The sequence below is a fragment of the Ochotona curzoniae genome, unplaced genomic scaffold, assembly GCF_017591425.1.
Source record: "Ochotona curzoniae isolate NIBS_2020 unplaced genomic scaffold, NIBS_Ocur_1.0 contig_908, whole genome shotgun sequence".
NCBI classification, from domain to species: Eukaryota; Metazoa; Chordata; class Mammalia; order Lagomorpha; family Ochotonidae; genus Ochotona; species Ochotona curzoniae.
The window spans coordinates 13578061-13601707 of NW_024466607.1; the positions used below are offsets into that span (position 1 = coordinate 13578061).

At 49.6% G+C, this 23647-nt stretch overlaps 1 protein-coding gene across 1 annotated transcript; it reads left to right on the forward strand.

Annotated features, from left to right (window-relative positions):
• The first annotated feature begins 5649 nt into the window (after nt 1-5649).
• Nucleotides 5650-14977, forward strand: CCR9 (C-C motif chemokine receptor 9). Its single transcript, XM_040994343.1, has 4 exons — nt 5650-5796; nt 5911-5994; nt 10219-10262; nt 12787-14977. The coding sequence occupies exons 3-4, from the start codon at nt 10242-10244 to the stop codon at nt 13873-13875; spliced, it is 1110 nt and encodes a 369-aa protein (XP_040850277.1). The 5' UTR covers nt 5650-5796; nt 5911-5994; nt 10219-10241; the 3' UTR covers nt 13876-14977.
• Nucleotides 14978-23647: the final 8670 nt, after the last annotated feature.

The window sequence follows — 23647 nt, forward strand, 5'->3', positions numbered from 1 at the left end:
GCATGTTCCAGGAAAGAAGGAACTGACCTGCTTCACAGCAGTGGAAAACTTCTGAGAATGACCCTCAAGAGATGAAGACGAGTCAAAGACTGGAAGAATATATTTGCTAGAAACGCATCTGCTAAAAGATTGCTCTCCAGCATATATCAAGAAGTCTTAAAACTTAATAAGGAAAAACCTGATTTTAAAAAAGTTGTAAGACCTGAACACTTGAGCAGACACCTTCTGGAAGATCTCCAAGTGGCAAACGGCCTTATGAGAAGATGCTCAAGACCAGAGATGACTAGGGAGGTGCAAATGGAAATGTGATTGAGATACTACTGTGCACCTGTTCGAATGGCCCAGATCAGAGAACACCAATGGCAGCTGGCATGGAGCCACAGACTCTTCTGTTCATTGCTGGCTGCAAGACAGAAAGGGCCAGCCACTTTGGACGTGGTTGGCAAGATTCTCACAAAACTAACCCAGTGATCCTAGCTGGGTTGATCCCCATGAGTTGGAAATGTCTGTGTGCCCAGAACCCTGCACAGTGATCCTTAGAACAGCATTATTCCTCGTTGCCCAAGCTGGGATGCAACCCAGATGTCCTCCAGCAGGTGCACAAGCTGTGGTGTACCCAGATGAGGGATAGTATTCAGTGCTAAAACTGATAGGAAATATCAAGCCAGGCAGAGAGTCAGGGAGAGAGTTTCCAGGCGGTATTTTGTTAGGTTGAAGGAGCCAATCTGAAAAGGCTACCTACTGTATGAATTTTTCCAACCACAGGACATTCTGGAAGAGAGAAAGTCAAGGGGACAATCAAAGGGTGCTAAGGGTTGAGAGGAAGGGACGGATGAAACAGGTGGAGCACAGGGGACATTTAGGGCAACGAAACTGCTCTGCGAGACCCTGTAATGGTGAGTAGGCGTTATTCATGCATTTGCCTTAACTCACAGGTTACTCAACACCAAGAGTGAGCACCAAGACTTTGGGTCATACGGATATGTCTCTGTTCGTTTATCAGGCCTGAAATGTGTCTCCCTGTGTTGCGGCCAGTGCTACTGCGGAAGGCTGGGGAGGAGAAGGGGTTAAGTGGGAACTCTGAACTTGCCCTACACTTTTGCTGCCAAGATGAAACAGTTCTGAATTTTTTTTTTTTAATTTTTAAAAATCCAGGCTGCCAGAACTTCTCATAATTACTGTTATCGCTGCAGATGTCCCCTGAGGCCTCTGTCCTTGGAGGGTGGTAGAAGGGAGGGGCTTAAGGCACCCTGGTGTCTTTCTACAGGTAACTGTTCCTAGAAGACAATGAAGACCAAGGGGGTGGTGGTGGGCGGGGCGGAGGGCAGTGCCTGCAGCCGCTGTGCTGCGTCTGGACAGCTAAGAGGAAGTTTCACCTAGAGGGTTGGTTCTGGTGTTTGTTGCTTGCCGAAAAACCTTGAGGTTTTGCTGTTTCTGTTTGCTGCCCCACACAGCAACTGGGAAGCTGTTAAAAATGGAAATGGATCCTATCAATGTTGTTGCCTACAGAAATGCATTTGGTTGGGAGTGGAGTGTTTGTTGATTCGTTTGGCATAGTGGTTAAGCCTTGGGTTAAGACACTGACACTTCATCTTAGAGTGGCCTGCATTTGAGTTCTGGCTCTGTTTTTGAGTCCAGCTTCCTGCTCATGCGCACCCTGGGAGGCAGTTCCAAGATGGAGTTCCAAGCTCCCAGCTTCCTCCTCAGTCATCAGGGGGCATTTGGAAAGTCACCTAGCAAATGGGAGCTCATTCTCTCTGCTCTCAAATAAAAACAAAAACCTTCAGTGGCTTTCTGTATACCTAATATCAGACCAATCAGTGCTGCTTATGGGGCCTCAAATTTGCACGAAATCTGCCCCTCCCACTTCTCTGGCCATCTGTCTCCCTCATACTGCTCTCATGTTGGATGAGCCAAGTTATTCCCATCCTGCTCCAGTCTTTGCATGCGAGGGCACTTTTGGCTATTCAAGGTCTCACATGTTCTTACCCTGTATGGGGGAGCCTACCCTGTTGCCCCGCTGCCCCATATTTGGAGCATCTCTCTCTCTCTCTGGACTAATTCCATACAGCTCATACCAGCACTGAGCATCCTCTGTCCTGTTGACTGCCACCCCCTGTGCTCAATGGAAAACTCTGAAGGGAAGAAGGGATGATGCCCACCAGGACCAGAGGGGGCAACCACGACTGCAAAGCCCTCATGAGATTGACCTCACGAGTCATGCACTGCGTGTGTGCGTGCACAGGACCTCGGTGGCTGATTGCCCTTATCTAGAACTCCCGGCTGCCCCACATTTGAACCTTTAACCTCCACGCTGAGCTCCGGTGGTGGCAGACATTAAAGGTGCTCTCACACCTTAGCCATACCCTAAACAGTGCTAACATACCACTCTGTTAAAACCAACACTTCCTCTCACATCACCTCTCTAGTAAAGCGACTCATGTGCTTCCAGAGCCATCCACTGCTGCTGCTCTCCCTCCTCCTCCAAGAGCCCATCGTTGGCCAGCTCCTGCGAGTCCCTCACCATGGCTGCTTTCCCTGCATCCCCACTACCCCATGGTGTGGGCCATGTCCCTCTCCTGGTCTCCCAGCCTTCCTATTCCCTTTCCTTCTCTGACAGGTGTCTCTTCACTGGCATCCCAGGATAAAATGGCTCCTTTCTTTCCATTCTCGTCAAGGTATTGATGGCTGCCCACAAACCTGATGAGTTCAAAGAACCTGGCAGGAATTCCAGAATATTGGGGTAGCTAGCACCGGCCCCGTATTTAACCCCACTGGAGAAGCAGGAGCCCTATCCCATTCAACGCCACCACCTCCCAAGAACTGCAGCTTTGTCATTGGCTTATGTCACCAAGTGAGCCATATGGACTCTTGGTGGTAGAAACACCAACTACTGAACCACACAGGGCATGTGGGGGACCACCAGCTACTCTAGCCATGGACATTTATATTCCAGCCAACTGCAATGCCGTATATATAGTGCTTAATCACAGCTCATCTGCTGCGTGCAGCTGCATGCTGGGCTATGCAGGCACCAGGCACTCACACGGGCTGCAGCAAGCTCCCCTGTGGGCATATGCTCAGTTCACATCTTTCTTCGATGCAGTTAGAAGGTATGCAATGAGCTCCTAGAATGGGCAGCTGGGCTACAACCATTGTCACAGAAGGCAGTTGCCTATTCCCCATCTTTACGACTTCCTGGGAAAGACAACTCTAACAGAAGTTACTCTTCAGGAGTTTCAACCTGGGTTCCCTTGGACCTGCACTTGTCTGACCTTTACCTCCAAACCATCCTGACTTTGGCTTAAACCAGTCAAGGGAAGGTCTTCATTCATGCAGGCAAGGACAGCCCCACCTTCTTCCAAGGGCCCCAACTTCCCAATTCAGTACAGAGCAGAGCAGGATTATTGACCTGGTTTTAGATGAGAAGGGGACTGAAGGGTTCATTTCTCTGCCAGTGGTTGTTTTGGACTCTTTGCATTTGGGGATGAACCACAATGAATCCAGCCCTGGTATTGCCGTTGGTGCCCACAACAAAATTAACTCGTCCCGATACAGATGTGGGAGATTGTGGAATGCTGCTTTGATTCCACCATTGTTCTACAAGATGTGGTACCCGTCCCAGGATCCACTGCCCTGTTCTGCAGCACTCACTCACGTGAAAGGGTGGGACGGTATGGGGGAAATGATGGTCTTGCCACCGTTACCATCACACAGCTTTATAGTCTAGCTGTAAAGACAGGATCACAGCACAGCAAAAGCATGGGCTTTCCCTCAGAGAGAGGAAGAGAGAGGGAGGGACCTGGGAGCTGGCATCAAAGTGCAGTAGAATAAGTTTCTGCCTGTGGCACCGGCATCACAAATGGGTACCCAATTGAGTCCTGGTTGTTCCACTTCTGATCCAGCTCCTTGCTCATGTGCCTGGGAAAACAGCAGAGAATGGCCCAAGTGCTTGGGTCCCTGCACATGTGTGGGAGACCAGGGAGAAACTCCTAGTTCCTGACTTTGGATCTGCTCAGCTCCAGCTGTTGCAGTCATTTGGGGAGTGAACCAGTGGGTGGAAGATCTCTGTCCCTCCTTCTCTCTGTAAATCTGCCTTTCAAGTAAAAATAAAAATGAATTTTTAAAAAGAGGGACTTACACTAGATGCCAACAAAAGGAACCCCATTTTCCCTACATCTCCTTCGGGAACAAGAGTGAAGTCCTGGGAGGGAGGTGACTGCTGGCACAGGCTTTGATGTTCCCCGGATTTGTCTTCTCCACCCAGACTATGGGGCCCACAGGAGGGGAGACCTTTCCACAGTGGTCCAAGGACTCCTCCTTTTCCCTCACTGCCTCGCTGGCCAGTGGGAGTAAGCTGTGTCACCAGGCACGCTCTCCCACAGTGAGGGGAAAGCAGAGCACACAGCAGACGGCAGTCCTCCCTGGAGGCACCTGTAGTCCTCCGCTCCCAGAGGCTTGCCCAGGTTGGCTGAATCTGACTTAAGGGCCATTAGAGACACTATGTGCTTAACAAACCAAAACGTGGGTGAGGTCCCCTGGGGATTTCACTGGTCAGTCACACCATAGGGTGGGGACCCCGCAGTGCTGGCTCCAAGGCTGATGAATCAGCCATTTCTTTCGTTCTTACTGCGCAGGCCCCCTCGGTTCACGCGGCACACGCGCTGACTCCCCACAGAGCTAGTCAGTTGAACACTCATGAGCTGTGTACTAATTGGTGAGGATGGGGTGGGCGGCGGCGTCTGGGAGGAGCCCCGCGCCCCAGGAGAGTATCCCTGAGTCTGCGCGATCAAGAATATACTGAGAACAGGAAATTTCATCTGCACTAGGGTGCATAGGTGATGCCGTCTCCTTGGCTGGGACATGACTTAAGGGGTCTTGGTCATGAGGAGGACTCGCCCATCGCATTTGGGGTTGACGGCCTCCCCGGGACTGTGGATGGGCAGAGTTCAACGTGAGTTTCATTCAGAACCTTTTGTAAGTTTGGTTTTTCAAAATGTTCTCAGAACACCCCGATGAATAAGCAGAATGCTATTAGCGCTGTGGTAACATAGCTGATGCAGCCATCTGACTGTGCTCACCACCACTCCCAATTCTCAGGCATCTCTGGCCACCCAGCACTGGGTGTCCCTACCATGAAAGTTCTAGAAAACTATATATTATGAAAAGAAAGCATGTGTTGATTTTGAAATTTTTGTGCCAGAAAAAAATCTACCTTTTTGATTCCATTGTTATGAACATTTTACAGACTATACTCTTTGTTATGAACATTTTAAAGCCCCAGTGTACATGAATGAAATTTCAAAAAAATTTGGCAGCTCCCTCCCCCCTCAAAAAAACCCAGATTCTTTTATTCCATTTTTCCACGATCATTTTGGAGATGGCCTCATACCTGGGGGGTCTGTTCAAGCGACGTAATTAAAAAACAGGTGTGTCCTTCTGGCCAGCCCCGTGAGGCGACTCGTCCCCACCCACTGTGTGCAGCAGCACCCTGCCTGGGAGATGTCAACAGGCTTCCTCAGACTCTGCTCTCTCCTTGCCCCCTGGTCCTCGGGTCTTCTCCTTTCTGGCTGCAAGAAACTTTACTCCTTTGATCTCCCCACTCCCCTCCCTCCCCGGCTAACCCCCTTCCCCCACGGCTTCCTTTTCTGGTTTTTCTATCCCTTAGCTGCGGGAGGTGCACAGCAGGCCTGCCTCTCTCCCTGGGCAGGGAGTGCCCAACCTTTCCCCAGAGGACGAGTGCTGAGAACTGCTGGGGCCAGCCTTCTCCTGGAGCCTCCGGCTTTGGCCTCCACGGTGAGTCTCCTGCCTCCTCCTTCTCCCCTGGCCCAGTCACCTGTGTCCTCCATCGTACGGTGCCGGTGAAGACTCCTAGAAGTCATCTCACTCACACTCTTTGTGTGTTTGCAGGGATCACAGACACCAGGCATTCTGCCAGGAACTTCTAGCAAGGTAAAGGTAACTTGGTGGTGATCGACTCAGACTCCTTGCAGGGTGAGTAATACTAACTTCCCCACCCACGCTGGTGAAGTTTGGGTTCATAGCAACATGTGTATCCGTACCTTAAAGGAAGGAAAGGAGATGCAGGTGGTGGGCACAGGTGACAGGAAGGTGGCCAGGGGCTGTGAAAATGAAACTCCTAGGAGGGACCCAGAGAAAGGGTCCTTTGTGGTGGTGACACTGGGAGCAGATAGGACACTGAGAGGCAAACAGATGCCACAGCTGTGTCGCACACTCATGGCAAGTGGTCGTGGAAGACTACCGATGGCAAGGCCAGACCATAATTGCCAGGTGGTCTGACTGCCCCTCTGTAACTGTGTGTCCCTGTCGCTGTCTGTGTGAGGTCGTGTCACAGAGCAAACATCTCTGAAAAAATGCATGTCAGTTATCTAATGTTAGCTGTACCGCTGAAGGGTGTTTGGCGGGGTTCTGTTTTCTTAGAGAGATGCTTGCATTTGGGGGTTCTGTTTGTGCACTGTGAAAAGATAGAAATGAGATGATTTCAAATGACTCATCGTGGGTACCACTTGGTTCTGTGAAGCACAGTCAGCTCTTTGGTTCTGAAGTAGCCTGCTTGGAAGGCAGCCGGTCCTGCGGGTCAATTTGGGTGGAGGCTGCCCCCCTCACTCCCTTTGCTGAAGGAACCAAAGCACCTACAGCTACATGGCTCACAAAACTACCCCCCCACCATCACCACCAAGTGGGAGAATAGAAGCAGAACTTACAAAAAAGAAAAAAAAAAGCAAGAGATGAGTCAACCTCCATATAGCAAACTGGACAAAGATCCCAACTCACCGGTAATGTCCCTCCCATTGGGCTGCCATGAACCCTAGAGGCTATGGGTGTGGGCAGGTGCCCACTGGCTATGTGAGGACTGGGGAGTACAGTCAGGGGGCTGGGCAGCGCTGGGTTCCAGGCTGACCTTGCTAACAGGCACCTTTCATCGCTGAGCAGTCTGTAATTCTTGGGCTCCTTTCCTTTCCTCTACCCGGCACCCCAGCATCCTCAGCATCAGGATTTTCTTTTTTTGTTTTTGAGGTGTTTTTCTCGACCTAGAGCAATGACCACCCTTCTGCTCACAGCATGTCCCTGTATTCTTGTGCCTTTGAGGGCTAGTAAAAGTACCATCTCTTCAATGATGGTTGTCTGGATTTGCTTAGTCCTAGTTCTGACGGTGCCCTACAGCCCTTTCCGTTGTTGGTATTTGTTGCTGCGACTTTTCCCACTGTACTTGAGTGGGAAGTTCCTTGAGGTCATGGTTCATCCCTGATTCCCGGTGAAAGCCCAGCAGGTGCAGGTTGGCTGTGGGGTAAGGCAGGTGCCACACAGCTCTCTGTGTTCCACAGACAGCATTTTCACAGATCATTGTCCCTGACCCTGGCCAGCAAGCCCTTGAATGAGCTGGGCTATCTCCTCCTCCACTACCCACCTCCTCCAATGCCCAGGAAGCTCAGGCTTACTGAGAGTGTGTCATTTCTTGCCAAGGTCACTAGGGCACAGAGAGGTGGGTTAAGGGGTAGGTGAGGGTTATGACCTTGGGTCCAGTGTTTTTTTTTTTTCCCCCGCCACACTTCCTTATGCTGCAAAAACACAGGCACCTCTTAGAATTGGGGCAGCTGCTGCACACTGACTCAGCTGTCCATCACTGCTGGTATGGGGCTGGAGGCTCCTGGCTCTCCTGTGTGGGGTCTTGGGTGGGTTTTTTTCCCCCTCCTTATGCTTTCCCTTCCTACTCGGGATCAAGTAGAAAATGAATGCAAGCCGGTGCCTGCGCAGCTGGCGGCACCACACATTCAACAAGTCTCCACGAAGTTCCCAGACACCGTGGCGTGCACCTGGGCAGCTGGGCAGCCGCGTGCTCTGCTGTCACAACTCACCTCTTTCCAGTTTCTCTCCAAACCAGATGCACATTTGCCATGGAAGGAAGAGAAACTTCTACCACACAGCTAGTGAGTGCAGGATTTTGCCGGTGCCAAGAATAGTCTGGGGGAGTTTAATCGCTAGCCTTGAACTCGGGGTACCAGCTGCTTCCGCACCAGCTGTGCAGGCTGCAAGGTGCCCCTTCAGATTTTGTAAGCAGTTGTGCTGAGAGGGCACAAGCTGCTTATTTATTTATTTATTTATTTATTTATTTAAAGACTGACATTTCTATGAAAGGCCTTACATTTTCAAACATTTGGCAAAATGATTTGAATCATTTATAAAATTTAGATCAAAGTCTTGCTTCTCATCCTTCTTCCAAAAGGCATCTCAGTACACAGCACCAGGGAGGCGCACACACACCTACATGCATCTAAAGAACATTGAGCCTGTCTTCTGCACCTGGCATTTTGATCTGAAAACCTTGGTGAGCTCTTTTCTATCAGCCCTGAGGTCTTTTTTTCATAAAAATTATTATCAGTTTTATATGCCTGTGGTGTGAGATGGCTGATGTTGCCAAGTGCTGACTATTAAGGTGGTTTTTCAGTTTCTTGTTCTGGGAGGGAGTGTGTAGCACATGGAAATGCCTGGGAAAGTGCATGGAATGTGGCTTTGAAAGATAAGGATGTTTGGGGGAGCAAAAGGAAATGTTGAGAGCTGTACCTATTTGTTTTTTCTTCCCCAGCACACACAGCTCCCACAAATATTTTGAAACCTTGTCTTAGCATCTCCTCATGAGCCTTTGTTTTTGCGAGAAAACCAGCAGGTGCAGTGCAGGGTTGGAGTTTTGCTGTTTAAATTTTAACTGTGGGGCTTTCACTCCCACCCCCAAGAGGCAAACACATTCTCCACAGCAGGACCCAGGTCTGACCCTGAGGTCTTAGCAATGCCATTATCATCTATCACCACTTTCAACTTGTTCTCCCTGCTTAGAACCACTTTCTTTTTTTGGTTGGCTTCTTTGGGAATTTTTCTGATGTCTTCTGATTCATTCAATTCCTTCAGTTAGTAAAAAGGAGGTGGCATGAGCCATGCACGTTAGAAAAATCTGAAATATTTTCTAACCTATGTCTCAAAAGCCCATTTTCCAGTTCTCCAAGGAGTAGAAAGATGAAATTTGAAAACCGAACATTTGTCATCTGGCAAATAAAACAAAACAACAAAACCCAAGCAACCGTGACTCCCAGCCTCAAGTGGCTGCTGGGGAATCTCCCCCTTCCAAACAGGCTGATGTGTGTTTTATTTTTTGTTTTTGTTTTTTAATGGCACCTGTGTGGGAAAATCACTCCATGCCTGGAACAACTCAGACACTTGGGGGAAAGGCATCTATTCTTGTGCTTGGGAAGAAAAGTACAGAGCACGGTTTTCCTGAAGAAATCGGTTTCTGTGTGCTGAGAAATGTCTCAAATAGCCATAAATGTCTGAAAAAAAAAAGCCATCCAGTGCCCGACCCTGTAGGCAGAATGCTCAAAGTGTTTGTATGTTGTGGGGATGATGGAGGGGCAAGGCTCAGTCCCTACAGGAATGCTCCAGGAACAGGAAATGCTCATAGCATGTTCAGCTGGAAGAAGGAAGAACATTCTAAGCATGTGCACACCCAGAAAGGAGCTGGGGAAGGGAGCAGGAAGCCAAGAGCGGTTATGAGGGGAAGCTTGGGGGGAGGACGGGGAGCAGACGGGAAGGTATGGCCTGGGATGGCTTTGTTTTCTCAGTGCTCATGGATTTATCAGATTTCACATTAAAAGGTGGTGCTTTTATAATGATGTTAAGAGAAAAAATTTAAAGGTATATGCCAGAAATATTGCCCCGCTCCATCTGATGGTTTCTGGGGGGACTTGGTTTATTCCCCAGGACACCACTGGCTGGTCCAGGCCCGAGGCTGAAGCTGCCCACACTTGTTTCTGACTCAGGTTGATGGGATAGGGATGGGAAAGAGAACTGCTGAGCAACACAGGAAAATGGGCCAAGCCCAAGAGGTTGGGCTGGGGACGTTCTATAGCCGCTCACTGACCAGCAAATGGGAAATGCTGGGCCAGTTGCCATCCAAGGAGAAAGAGAAAGGTTGGGCTTAGGGGACAGAAATTGGGAGTTGGGAAGGTGAAGCAGGCATCCAATGTGTCCTTTCAGGGTCGTTGGGCTTGGCGTCACCGTAACACAAGCTCTCAATCTTGGTCAGCAGTTCCTTCCTCCCCCATGATTTTAACAGTATTTCATATCGAGTCTGAATTTTTTGGTTTCTGGGTGTTCCCTGTCACTTATAGCCAGGACACTGTTTGATTTTTTGCCTTCTCTTTCTAGGAGCGGATTTGCAACCCACCGCCATGACCCCCACAGAGTTTGCAGTGAGTATGGCTGTGCTTGCCCTTGGGTGCCTAACACACGAGTGCACACACACACGAGTGCACACACACACACACACACACACACACACACACACACACACTCTTCCCTCTTCCCCTTTCTGGGGCGTGGGAAGGAATCCGTGGTGGGGAAGCATTTCTCAGTGTGGTTTCCCACAATGCGCTCTCTGCTGAGCAGTGCCCACGGCTTGGGCCCGCTGTGGCCCAGCCCAGTGGACTTGGCAAATGCAGAGCGTTTGGGTGGTGAAACAGTCTGTGATGACATAAGAAAATGTGGCTTTAGATTTTATTGACAGCGATGTTTTTTTTTATGATCTTTAATTAAGACTGATTCTATATTTTCCAGCTCAAGCAAAACAGGACAAAAAAGAAGCCGTTAAAACAGCTTTGAGTTAATTTTTACTTATTTGAAATAGGACAGAAAGAGACAAAAAGGAAGACAGAGAGACTGACCTACAGACTCTCTCTTTCTCTGTCTCACACACACACAGAACTTCCTATCTACTAATTCCTTCTCCAAATACCCACAATGGACAGGGCTGTCAGGTAGAAGCCAGGTGCTGGGAAGTCAAACCTTGTCTCCCATGTGGGGGGCAGGGACCCGATCACTGGAAGCATGGCCTGTTGCAGGACTCACAGCAGAGTCAGGCCTGGCCCCCAGGCACTCTGATATGGAACAGGTGTCCCAACTGGGGGTCTCAATTGGCAGGCAAAATGCCACCTCTGAATTGTTTATAAAAATGTGGCCATCACTGTAGTGCAGTGCATTAAGCCACCAGTTGAGCTGCAAACATTCCCATATCAGAGTGCTGGTTCAAGTCCCAGCGGCTCCACGTTCTAGTCCAGCTCTTTGCTGATGCACCTGTGAAGGCTGTGGAAGGTGGTCTGAGTGCTTGGACCCCCACCGATCACGTGAAAAACCCAGATGGAGCTCTAGGTTTCTGACTTTGACGTGGCCTATCTGTGGCCTCTGAGGTCATCTGGGGAGTGAGACAATAGATCCAAGACCTTTCTCTCCCCTTTCTGTGTCATTCTGCCTTTCAACTACCTACCTATCTAAATCTTTGAATTGCTTTTTGGATACCCAGGGTGAGCACTTTATATTTCTTGCATCACATTCTATAAGCCACACATTGTGGTAAACACTTCTTTGAATAAAAAAGAGCTGAACAAATGCTAGTGAATAAAATTATTACATAAAATTATTATTATTACTAACAAAATTCAGATAATTCTCTTTTTTTTGTTCCATCCAAGTACAATTAACTCTAAGATTAAATCAAATTCCAGGGCTCTTGTTAGCTTCGCAAATGCCCAGTGGACCTCTTGAAGTGGTCCTCTCAAAGTGTGTTTCACACATTTGTGGAAGGCCAATCTTCCTAGGGGGTAGAGTTGCCCCAGGTTTCCATGAACTATGTAGCGCCATGGCTGAAATAGTTTAAGTTACCCAAATTATTCATGGGACGATCAGATTCTTTCTTTTTTCTTTTAAAAATATGTATTTATTTGAAAGGAAGAGTTACAGAGAGAAAGGGAGAGAAGTCCTCCCTTTGATGGTTCACTCTCCAAATGGCCACAAAAAGTTAGGGCTGAGCCGATCCAAAGCCAGGAGCCAGGAGCTTCTTCAGGGTCTCCCACACAGGTGCAGGGTCTAAGGCTTTGGGCTGTTCTCTTCTGCTTTCCTAGGCCACAAGCAGGGGAGCTGGATGGAAAATGGGACAGTTGGAACTTGAGCCAGCACCCACACGAGGATGCCAGTGTCATAGGTGGTGGTCTTATATGCTGTGCCAGAGTGCTGGCCCTGAGGCTTGTGATCCTTGAGCATTACGTGTACACACCTGTGTCTGTTTTGTGAGAGAGAAAACCATGTTGACCTGATGTCCCACTGCATCAGTAATACCCTGCAGTTCACAAATCTGCAAACAGCAGTTGTGTCACACACTCCTGTGCATGAGTGGTGCTGTAAACTGTGTCTGGCTATTTTTGGTTGCTGTTGCAGAAGGCTACAGGGCTCAAAGGAAAGCAAGTTTATCGGGCTTGGGGTTTTGGAGGCTGAAAGGCTCCCACCTGGGTGCCTCACTGGTCCAGCTTCTGATGAGGCCCTCCTGGCTGCCTCGTGACACAAGGGGTGGCAAGATGAGAACAGCAAGTGTGTGTGTGTGTTTGGGGGGGGGTCACATGGTGCAACAGGGATCAAGAGGGATCTGGAGGGCTTGTTCACTCTAACCTTCCATACTTCAATGGGAGTGTCTGGAAAACTGCATGTACTGCTCCAAAGCATCCTATTAAACAGGCTCCATCCCCACCAACCACTTTGAGGACCAAGCTACCAGTGTGCAAAACTGTAAGGGAACATACTCAAACCATATCCAAGCCATTTCAGACCCTGGGCAGACATCCTCAGGAGTCCTACTCCCTTACACATACATGCCCATGCCCCTGCCATCAGACAGGATCTGCACAAGATTGTCCTTGACCCTAACACTGCCTTATGACCCCTCTGCAGAGCCTTATGGCTAACATGTCTGATGACTACAACTACGACTCCACGTCCTCCATGGATGAGTACATATCCTTCAACATTACTGACTTCTTCTGTAAGAAAGGCGAGGTCAGGCAGTTTGCCAGCCACTTCCTCCCGCCCTTGTACTGGCTCGTCTTTCTTGTGGGCACCGTGGGTAACAGCCTGGTCGTTCTCGTATACTGGTACTGCACCCGAGTCAAGACCATGACTGACATGTTCCTTCTGAACTTGGCCATCGCCGACCTTCTCTTCCTGGCCACCCTCCCCTTCTGGGCCATTGCCGCCGCCGACCAGTGGACATTCCAGACCTTCCTGTGCAAGGTGGTCAACAGCATGTACAAGATGAACTTCTACAGCTGCGTGCTGTTGATCATGTGCATCAGCGTGGACAGGTACATCGCCATTGCCCAGGCCATGAGGGCACAGATCTGGCGGCAGAAAAGGCTGCTCTACAGCAAGATGGTTTGCTTCATGGTCTGGGTGGTGGCTGCTGCCCTGTGTCTCCCGGAGCTCCTTTACAGCCAAACCAAGAAGGAGTCTGGTGTTACCATCTGCACCATGGTTTATCCCAGGGACGAGAGCACCAGACTCAAGTCGGCCGTCTTGACCTTGAAGGTCATCCTGGGCTTCTTCCTGCCCTTTGTGGTCATGGCTTGCTGTTACACCATTATCATCCACATCCTGACCCAAGCCAAGAGGTCCTCCAAGCACAAGGCCCTCAAGGTGACCATCGCTGTCCTCACCGTCTTCGTCTTGTCTCAGTTCCCTTATAACTGCATCCTGCTGGTGCAGACCATTGACGCCTACGTCACGTTCATTTCCAGCTGTGCCGTCTCCACCAATATCGACATCTGCTTCCAGGTCACCCAGACCATCGCCTTCTTCCACAGCTGTCTGAATCCTGTTCTCTACGTCTTTGTCGGTGAGCGGTTCCGCCGGGATCTCATGAAAACCCTCAAGAACTTGGGCTGTATCAGCCAGGCCCAGTGGGTTTCTTTTACCAGGAGAGAGGGAAGCCTGAAGCTGTCATCCATGCTGTTGGAGACGACCTCAGGAGCTCTGTCCCTCTGAGGGAGTCTCCTCCCTGGGGCGTGGATGGTGCTTTCGAAGGAGTAGTACAGAGAAACCCAGTAGGCAAGAAAAGGACACAAGGCAAATAATAAACACAACTCAGAGATGAATCATAACGGTAGTACTACTTGCAGTGAGCAGTGTGAAAACAGCGTTTTTGTCTTGGTAGCAGTATTCCTGACATTTTCAGAGGACTAAGGGACACCTGAGGGACCATGTGTTGGCTTGGCCACTTGCCCTAGCACAGGTGCAGCTGCCTGCTGAAGGCCATCTGTGGTTTTAGCTCTGATGTTGTTCCTGCCACAAGGGGGAACTGCCGGAACCCGTCCAGAACAGAAGGGAAACTTCCATCGTCAGGAACTTTCCTCCCAGGTTTGGGACCTGACACCTGTGCCTGCCAGTGCTTGAAACAGAATCCTCCCCAACAATCTCAGATCTAATTCCGCTTGGGGTTGTTGGCCTGTTTTAGGCCAATGAGAGTCCTTGATCCTGTCTTAAAACTCTGTGGGACTGGGCAACTGACCACACCAGCAGCTCATCCAGAGTCTGTTGGCTTCCAACCCATTTCTGTGTCTGACTGGTGGCTCCCTAGATTCCATAGCTGGTCACAGGCTTGATCTGGACAATGATTCAGCTTATCTTCAGGTGTGGATGCAGCCCTACCAGCTTGTACGTGGAGACCCATGGTTTGGGTTAGAGCTCTGGCTCCATTATGGGCTTGCTCTGTTGAGTGGCACTTATACCTGGTCCACTCTTCTGGCTCCCAATAGAATGGGCTGGTTCTACTTGCTAAGGCTGATGGAAACTTTTTGCTCCCTGCTTCTTGTTAGTGCCAACATTTCAAAAAGCATTAAATCTGGAGTGAAGCTGGAAAAAAATGTACTGTAATTCACGTTTGCTTTGTGTTTTTAACTATTTGGTGAAGTTTTTACATTTGAAAACATTTTGCATATTGGAAAAATTGCTTCTTACTGTACATTTAAAATGCTTTTATCCTCTTGCTGTTTTTATATGTGTACAATTTAAATCTCAAAGAGTGTTGGAGAGAAATAAATAAAATGTCCAAGTACCTTAAACCCGCTGTCGTAGATGAGTTTTTAGCCCCCCCCAGATGAACCAACTCATTCGCAAGTGTCCCTCAGTTAATCAAATGGGACTTGCACAGAGGGTTCCGGGAGCAGCACCAGAAGCCACCCCAGGCTTTGTTCCCCTCACTGGAGAAAGCATCTGTGCATTGCTGGGGTTTCAGTTTTGATGCCATCCCTTCCCGCAGGGACACAAAAGCGTTGGCCTTGGCCTTATGAGTTAGGGAGAAGCACAGGATAGGGAGAAGCACAGGATAGGGAGAAGCAATGTGAATATGACATGAAAAGCCCCAAGGGAGGGTGAGTAATGCAAACGCCACGTCCACCAGGAGCTGGTGGTAAGAAAGAACTGACCTGCTGGGCCCAGTGCATCATCCTAGGGTGGCTTCCGTGGCCAAGGGCAGGTGCTTTTCCTTGGATGACAGTCACTCATGACTGCCTTGCTAGAATGGATACAGTGCTTCCCCTGATGAGCTCTTGGACAGGTGGATGTGTGGGTGTACCTGTTCATTGCATTAGTACATTTATTAAGATTTAAAATTAACCAGGGGGCCCTGCTGTGTTGTAGTGGGTAAAGCTGCTACCTGTGGCACCAGCATCCCAATTCTTATGCTGGTTGCTCTACTTCTGATTCAGCTCCCTGCTTATGTGCCTGGGAAAGCAATGGAGGATGACTCGAGTCATCAGGCCCCTGCACGTAGGTGAGAGACCTGGGAGAGGCTCCTGGCTTCTGGTGTTGGCCTAGCATAGCTCTGGTTGTTGCAGCCATTTAGGGAGTGAACCAGGAGATCAAAGTTCTTTCGTGTGCTCTGTGTTTCAAATAAATAAATAAATGTTATATGTATATATATATTTAAAAAAAAGCCAAAAGCAGCCATTTCTATATGTACCTCAAGTGTCAGAGTTCTGCTTCAAGAAACCTTCTCAACAGCCAAGGTCTCCATTTGTGAGCGATGGCACAGGGCCTCCTGGGTAGCCATGCATCCTGGGGAATTGGCATTTGAGGGTGAGACTGGTGAGCCTAGCACCAGGCACTCCTCCTACTTTGCCTAGCTTTCCCATGGCCTGTGAGTCACCCGGGGAGTGTGATGTGTAGTCATCACTTCTTCCATGTGTTGGACGTTGCTGTTCTGATTCTGAGGAAGAACGGGCTAGCCTGCAGCGTGCTCCTTCCATTCTGGTCTGGCTGACCTGCCCTTGAGACCGGCACCATGATGGTGTGGGCATGGGTGGGGTTTCTGTGATGAGGCTGGCTAGTATCTGAAGCCAAGGTTGATGTGCAGCCCCCTGGAGGTGACATTGTGGGGTACCTCCACAAACTTCTCTGCTTCAGTACGTGACAAGCTGCCTCCCCGCTTCCACGTTCTCTCATGTTTGTGAGCTTCCGTTGTCCTTCTGTTCTGAGTTTACCTTCTAAGAACTGGGGTGTGCCCGGGCCTTCAGATGGAAGCCCAGGCTCCCATGTCCATGTCCAGAGATCTTTGTCCTCAAGCAAACTGACCTCTCTCCTTGGGCAGCTTCCTCCTCTACGGCCTTGTCAGCTTGTCTCAAGGTGAGGTCTGGCCAACAGGCTCTAAATGACTTTGAAAAAAAGACAATAGGCAATTGTGGCCTCATGCGCTACACCTTATGCATTTAAAACGCTCAGATAACTCTCTCCACTCAATGAATATTTACAGATTGTTTGCTGTGTGTGGTTAAGAAAAGACCACAGCCCTAGATACACTAAGGTCACAGCCAAGATGCTGTGGGGGTTCGGGCCGGATGGCGTTTTCTCCCCTGTCCCACGTGTGCCTCCCTTGATGGTCGAGGTCTGGGGCCACATGTCCTCTGGGGGCTGTGAGATGCTGTGTGCATCATTTCCACATCGTTGCTCTGGAGAATCAACAACTCATTCAGTGACACCAGCAGGGGTGTGTCCCTCTTTCTCTCTCTGTCTTCTACATGTATTTATTTGTACACACTCGATTTTGGTGCTGCAAGCTAAGTAGAAAACCTCTGTGGTCAGATGGAGATATGTTCAGATAGGTCTTGCGGGGAATGTGGTCAGCTCACGCCCTCCAGTCACTGGTGCTGCTGGCCGGGACTGCGCTGCACAGCCGCCCTGCCCAAAGCCAGGGCCACCTGCTTCCGGTGCCTGTAAGGTGTGGTGAGGGCACCTGGGGAGGGTGAAGGCTAACTAGCCGGTAGAGGCAGAGTCTAGCCTCGGTCACCCTCTGCTCAGGCCTGCTTTCCCCTGCTTCTCCTCAAAGGAGTCTATTCTAAGCACACACTTAGCACCTAAACTGCATCTCAGCAATGAGCCCCCTGCTCCCCACAAGTGGTCACAAAGACCCTCACCAGGTGCTATGGATTCCAGGAAGCCACCGAGAGCCCTGTGGTGCAAGGTGCGTGAGGGATGTAGGGAGACGGAGTAGGTAGGAACAGAGATGGATGGAGCTCTTCTGAGAGGCCACAGCAGCTGCTCCATCCCAACATAGCCCAGCTGTTTGGTGAGTGTTCTTGGGTATCAACTGCAGGCTGGTTCTTGGGTATCAAATGCAGGCTGGGGCCCCATGGTGAATGGGACAGACATGGGCTCCCACCAGGTACACTCAATCATCCACTCCTCATAGGGCTGACACAGCCACTATCCTCCCGCCATTCACCTCCTCCCCTACCTTCACTTGGGTGAGTCAGCTCATCCAGGCTCTGAGTCAGAGGACAGGATGGGAATCCTTGGCTCAGACCCTGGGCAGAGAAAGCAGGAACTGGGACCAGATGGTGGCTTCCTCCCAGCCCCTTCCTCCATGCCCCTTCCAGTCACTCTTGCTGTTAAGTAGATGGCCTTTCTAGGAATTGTACGACACCTGTGACTTCAAGTTTCATGTCCGTTTTGAGGTGACTTCTGTACATAATTAGAGACAGGGGTCCAGTTCCAATCTTTGCCGCTTATGGGGGACTGTCCTCTCCTCAGGCTGTATTCCTCGGGGCCTTTGTAAAAAATCAGCTGGCTGTGGATGTGTAGGTTTATTTCTGCCATCCCTATTGCTTTTCATTGGTCTAGGTGTCTGATTTTATGTTGGTACTATTTTGATATTTTGATACCGTTTTGATATTACTGTTTTGATACCGTTATGATATTACTGCTTTGTAGTATTTTTTTTTTAAGTCAGGTAATGTGATGCCTTGAATTTTGTTCTTTTTAAAGTTTTTTTGTTTTTTTAATTTGAAAGGCAAGGTCAGAGAGAGAGAAAGAGAGAGAGATAGAGAGAGAGAGAGAGAGGAGGTGGGGAGACATACAGACAGAGACCTCCCACCTGCTGGTTCACTCGCCTAGATGGCTGCAATAGCCGGGGCTGGGACAGGCCGAAGCTAGGCATTGGGAGGAAGCTTAAACTGCTATGTCACAATGCTGGCCCCAGTTTAGTTTTTTTCTGTTCAATGTTGCTTTGACTATTTAGGGTAGTTATTGGTACAGCATGAATCTTTGGACTGTTTTTCCTAGTTCTGTGAAGAAAGTTTTCCAGGCATTTTGAAAAGGATTCCACTAAGTTACTTTGGGCAGTGTATTCTTCTCAACAATACAGGTGTTTTCCCACACACTGTCACATAGAATATAGGATACTTTCCCACTTGTTGTGTCCTCTACATTTTTTTAATCAATATTTTAAGTTTGGAGATCTTCTACTCCTCTGGTTAAATTTGTTCCTAATGTTTTAAAAAGCTGCTATCAACTGGGACTGCTTTTTTTTTTTTTTTTTAAAGATTTATTTTTATTATTTTTTATTGGAAAGGCGGATATACAGAGAGGAGAGACAGAGAGGAAGATCTTCCATCCGATGATTCATTCCCCAAGTGAGCCGCAACGGGCCGATACTATGCCGATCCGAAGCCAGGAGCCTCTTCCGGGTCTCCCACGCGGGTGCAGGGTCCCAAAGCTTTGGGCCGTCCTCAACTGCTTTCCCAGGCCACAGGCAGGGAGCTGGAAGGGAAGCGGGGCTGCCGGGATTAGAACCGGTGCCCATATGGGATCCCGGGCGTGCAAGGCGAGGACTTAACCACTTGCGCCACCGCGCCGGGCCCGGGACTGCTTTTTAAAAATCTCTATTTTGAGGTAGTTTGCTCCTGGCACATAGAAATAGTACTGATTTTTGGTATATTGACTTTGTATCCTGCGAATTCACTGAAGGTGTTTATTAGTTCTAATAATATGACAGCATATTCACACAGGAAATGAATTCATTAGTCAGGGAGATATCTCCACACCCATAATTACTGTAGCAATGTAAACATCAGCCAAGACTCAGAATCAAGCCGCACAGCCACCAAAAGGAGAAGGGCTAAAACATGTCACCTGCTTGTTTCAATAATGGAACACTATCCAATCACTGAAAATAACCGCGTCTCATCGCTTGTAGCAGCATGGGATGAGCTTGGAGGATACTGTGTTCAGTCAACTAAACCAGGCACAGAAAGACAGCTCACTGCATCATCTTACTGATATGTGGAATCTTAAAAAAAAAAACAACAAAAAAGCTGACCTCATGGAAGACAAGGGAGGAACAGTGGTTCCCAGAGGTTAGGAAGGGAAAGGGATAGGGGGCTGGAAGGGGAACGGGGAGAGGATGGGAGAGGATGGTCTGTGGGGGCAGTTACAGTGAGAGGTGGAACCAGTCTTGCCATCCCATTGCACAACACAGCCATGGTTCCCAATCACACACAGATGCTTTCCAAACGGCTGGGAGAAAAGATCACAAGTGTTCTTACACAAATGACAACACACACACCACACCACACCACACCACACCACACCACACCACACCACACCACACCACACGAGAATGACAAATATTTTAGGTGATAGATATACTAATTATCCTGACTTTATCACTAAACACGGTAGGTATACGTTATAACACTGTATCCCACAAAAATGAAAGCTTATTATGTTCCACTGAAAAATACATACATATTTTACTAAGCTGTTATGACTTGAGCTTGCAGGAAAGTTGGACATTTGGTTCTGTACTAGGAAATTGAGATGCCCATAAACTGATGTGAATTTTATTTTAGAAATCAAGTTTTCAAATGTAATCATTAAAGCGGATACAATTGAAAAACAAAAACAAAAACAACTTCAAGTGCTATAGAAGGAAATAAAGGAAAATGAACAGTATCTTCTGCTCCCATCTCTCCAAAGCCCGGGCAACCCTGGCTCAGTTTCTATAAGCAGCCACAGTGTTTCTAGAATCTTCATCCAAAAACATAGCCCATGCATGACCAGCGTCCCCCTGTGGTCTACCTGCACAGTCACACACTCCTTCAACTTGTCCCCCCTTGAACACATGTTCTCCCAGTGTCTCTTACGCTGCTTAGGAAGTATGACTATGGAGGATGTCACGCGTGGGCCTGTACATACATGGGAGTGCACTGGCAAGGCAGCAGGAGTTTCTTTGGAGGAGGAAGGCTGAGGCAGAAAGACGCGTAAGAGGGACTCGGACTTGTCGGTAGAGAGATTGCAAGAAAAAAAACACCCCAAAACCAAGAAATGGCCTCAATCTTTCACCCCTCACTGAGCCTGCACGTTCACAAAGCGACCTCTTGTGGCTCCTCCCCTCCAGAGGAGTCCTTTGGCCCATACCTGAAGCTGGGCTTGCTAGTGGCTTATCTGGACCAACAGACTGTGGTGGAAGCAATACAACACAGCCCAAGACAGTGTACCTGCTCTTGAATCTCAGAAACACCAGCTGAACAAGCCTGATCTACCCTGTTGGGGGTCTGGGAGACCAGGTGGGGCAGAGCCAAGTGCCCCAGGCACAACTGTTCTAGGCTCACCAGGTTCCATTGAGCCAACCAACTGACCACTGAAGCAGGAGTGAACCCAGCCAAGGACAGCCAACAGCCCATCAACCCTCCACCAGACAGCTCAGAGGACACCGACTGACCATGGGCAGACACGTGGGGTGAGCCTAGAACTGCCGCCACTGGCCTGCGTATTAGCACACTGAATAAATGCTTAGTGATTTAGCACATTGGCTTTGAGGCTGTTGCACTTAAAATAAGGCAAAATCCATGCAATACCACACCGACAATAAATGACCAATACAACCTTTAGTATGGACGATCATACACGGCAGGCAGGGCCTGAGGGCCACGAGGAGTTGCTGTTGTTCTAACCATCAGATGGTTTATATCCCCAGGAAATGAGAGCGGGTCAGAGGATCCCTGCTGGGGACATCTCCATGTGGGCGGTCACCGTCACATGGTTGGTTTGTGCATGGGTCACACCGAGCAACTTCCTATCAGATCCTATCTGCTACCGTGGTGATTCTTTCAAATTGTATCTCCTTATTTGACAGAGAGCAAGCGAGGATTTCCATTTACTGAGCATTCCCCAAATGCTTCCAATGACCAGGGCTGAGCCAGGCCAAAACCAGGAGTCAGCCACTGAGACTAGATCTACATGAGTGACAGGAGCTCGTGGACTTGAGCCATCATCACTACCTCCCAGGGTCTGCACTGCAGGAAGCCTGAGCCTGCAGCAGGAGCTGGGAACTGTACCCAGTTCCCCAGTGTGGGACCCGCACCCCTAAGTGCCAGCCTATGGGCTAATGTCCACTTTCAGATATTAATAAGACACCAGTACAGCAATGAGCTAATCGTTCTGTTTTTATCAGTGAAGACCTGTCAGAACCCAAATCTGACAGAACCTGTACTTACAATTTTTATTTTTTATCTCATACACTCCTTTTGACAATCTGAATAAGCCAGTAGTCCCTTCAAAACACATACAGGGCATGGCACGGTAGCCTAATGGCTAAAATCCTCACATTGCTGTGCCAGGATCCCATATGGGCACCAGTTCATATCCTGGCTGTTCCACTTCCCTTCCAGCTCCCTACCTGTGGCCTGGGAAAGCAGTCGAGGACAGCCCAAAGCCTTGGGACCCTGCTCCTGCATGGGAGACATGGAAGAAGCTCCTGGCACCTGGCTTCAGATCGGCTCAGCTCTGGTCATTGCGGCCACTAAGGGAGTGAACCAGTGGATGAAAGATCTTTCTCTCTATCTCCTTCTGTCTGTAAATCTGACTTACCAATAAAAATAAAGAGAATCTTTAAAAAAGACACACACACATATAAAGGAATCCCCTTAGATGGAAATGAATTTCTCGAGTACTAAAAAAAAAAAGCCTGAGGTAATCCTACTCCGTCTGTTTAGTTGGAGCTTTACATTAAAATCGATCAAATTCAACAAGCACTTTTATCTCCGAGCAGCAGGGAGCATCAACAAACGTTGTGTCTGTATCATCATCATCTGTCACATGCCATAACAATCATCTGTCACTTCTACGGGTGACAATCACAGCACTGCATAGGAGGACGGCGCATTTGTCATGTCAGTAATATAAGGAAGGGCCACTCTCCCCTTGGAAAAGCAAAAGCCAGCGGCGCAGTTCAACACGGACACAGATCGACTGGCTGGCTTCCTCCGACTTCCTGCAAGCTTTGCCCGCATCGGCGGTAATACAGCCAGCGCTGCCCACCCAGGGCCCCTTGGCGTGGCCCACAGATCTCCTCCACTACCTCAGCTGGCGTCTTGAGAATGAGCCGACCTGGTGATCCAGGATGGCATTTCCCAGTGGCTTTGAACATCACACCACCGTCTGCCCAATCCCCCATTCCCAGCCAACCAGAGACACTGGGGCCTGAGCACGGCCTGTTTCTGTTCTCCCTAGGACCCCCCCACAGGTCAGCTCCACAGTGCGGTCTTGCAGCCTTGGGAACCTCCCCTCCCCTGCAGCCTGTTGGGGTGGGGGGCTAGCTGCAAGGGAAGAGGACTTGGGCTCCACTGTGGACCCTTCCCACCTCTGTGCAAAGGCCTCTAGGGGATGAGGGGGCTGTTGTTCTGTTAGCCTCAGTGTTGGGGTGACTTGGGTTAGCCATCCACACCTGCAGGCCTTGCCTTTGGTTCCTGTGCAGGCAGTGGCCTGGAGGAGTCGGATGTGAACACGTGGCCTGTGCCAGATGACGCGCTGGGTTTGACTCATGCTGGCATTAAACTTCGCCCTCCATGCCTTTCTGCCATGCTGCCTCCTGTGCAGGCCACCCTGCCACGCTCCCTTGTTGTCCTGTCCCCTGCCTCCTATCCCGGCCGCCAACACTGACCTGCATGGACGTTGCGCTGTCCCAGAATGGCTGCCGCCTCCTCCTCCTCTTGGGGCTTGGCCAGAGTCCACCTGGGGGGCCAGGAGGCTGGGGAGGTCCCGCTGCTATTGACCCATCGATCAGTCATGGTGTCTTGGACGATTCAAGAATCCTCTAGGCCTCTTGCATCTCCAAGCGTCTCAGGTGTGGCTCACTTTTGAGCCAAGAAGACTTCATTTGTTCTTGGCTTCAGGTGGGGTTGCCACCTCCCAGAGGAGCTCCGTGTGGATGGGCTGCAAGGTGTGAGGAAGCCACACGGGTGGCGCTGGGGGCACAGGGGCGGGAGGAGGGGACACACATCAAAGGCAGGAGGCTGGTGATAACACCACCGCAGTGGGGGAAAGTCAAGGGCTGACCTCTCTCTCACCTCTAGCCTGCTGTGTCCCCCACCCCCGCTGTGTTGACTGATGGCTTTGGCTTCAGCTGCTGTCTTAAGCAACAGTCCGTTTGCCCCACCGAGGTGGCCCCGTTTCACTGTGTCTTGACTTCTCAGATGTGTGT

Bases quoted from the DNA above. Each gene is read 5' to 3' on its own strand.
- CCR9 (XM_040994343.1), top strand. From the start codon at position 10,242: ATGACCCCCACAGAGTTTGCA. The intron at 10,263-12,786 runs GTGAGTATGGCT...ACCCCTCTGCAG, and splicing joins TGACCCCCACAGAGTTTGCA to AGCCTTATGGCTAACATGTC.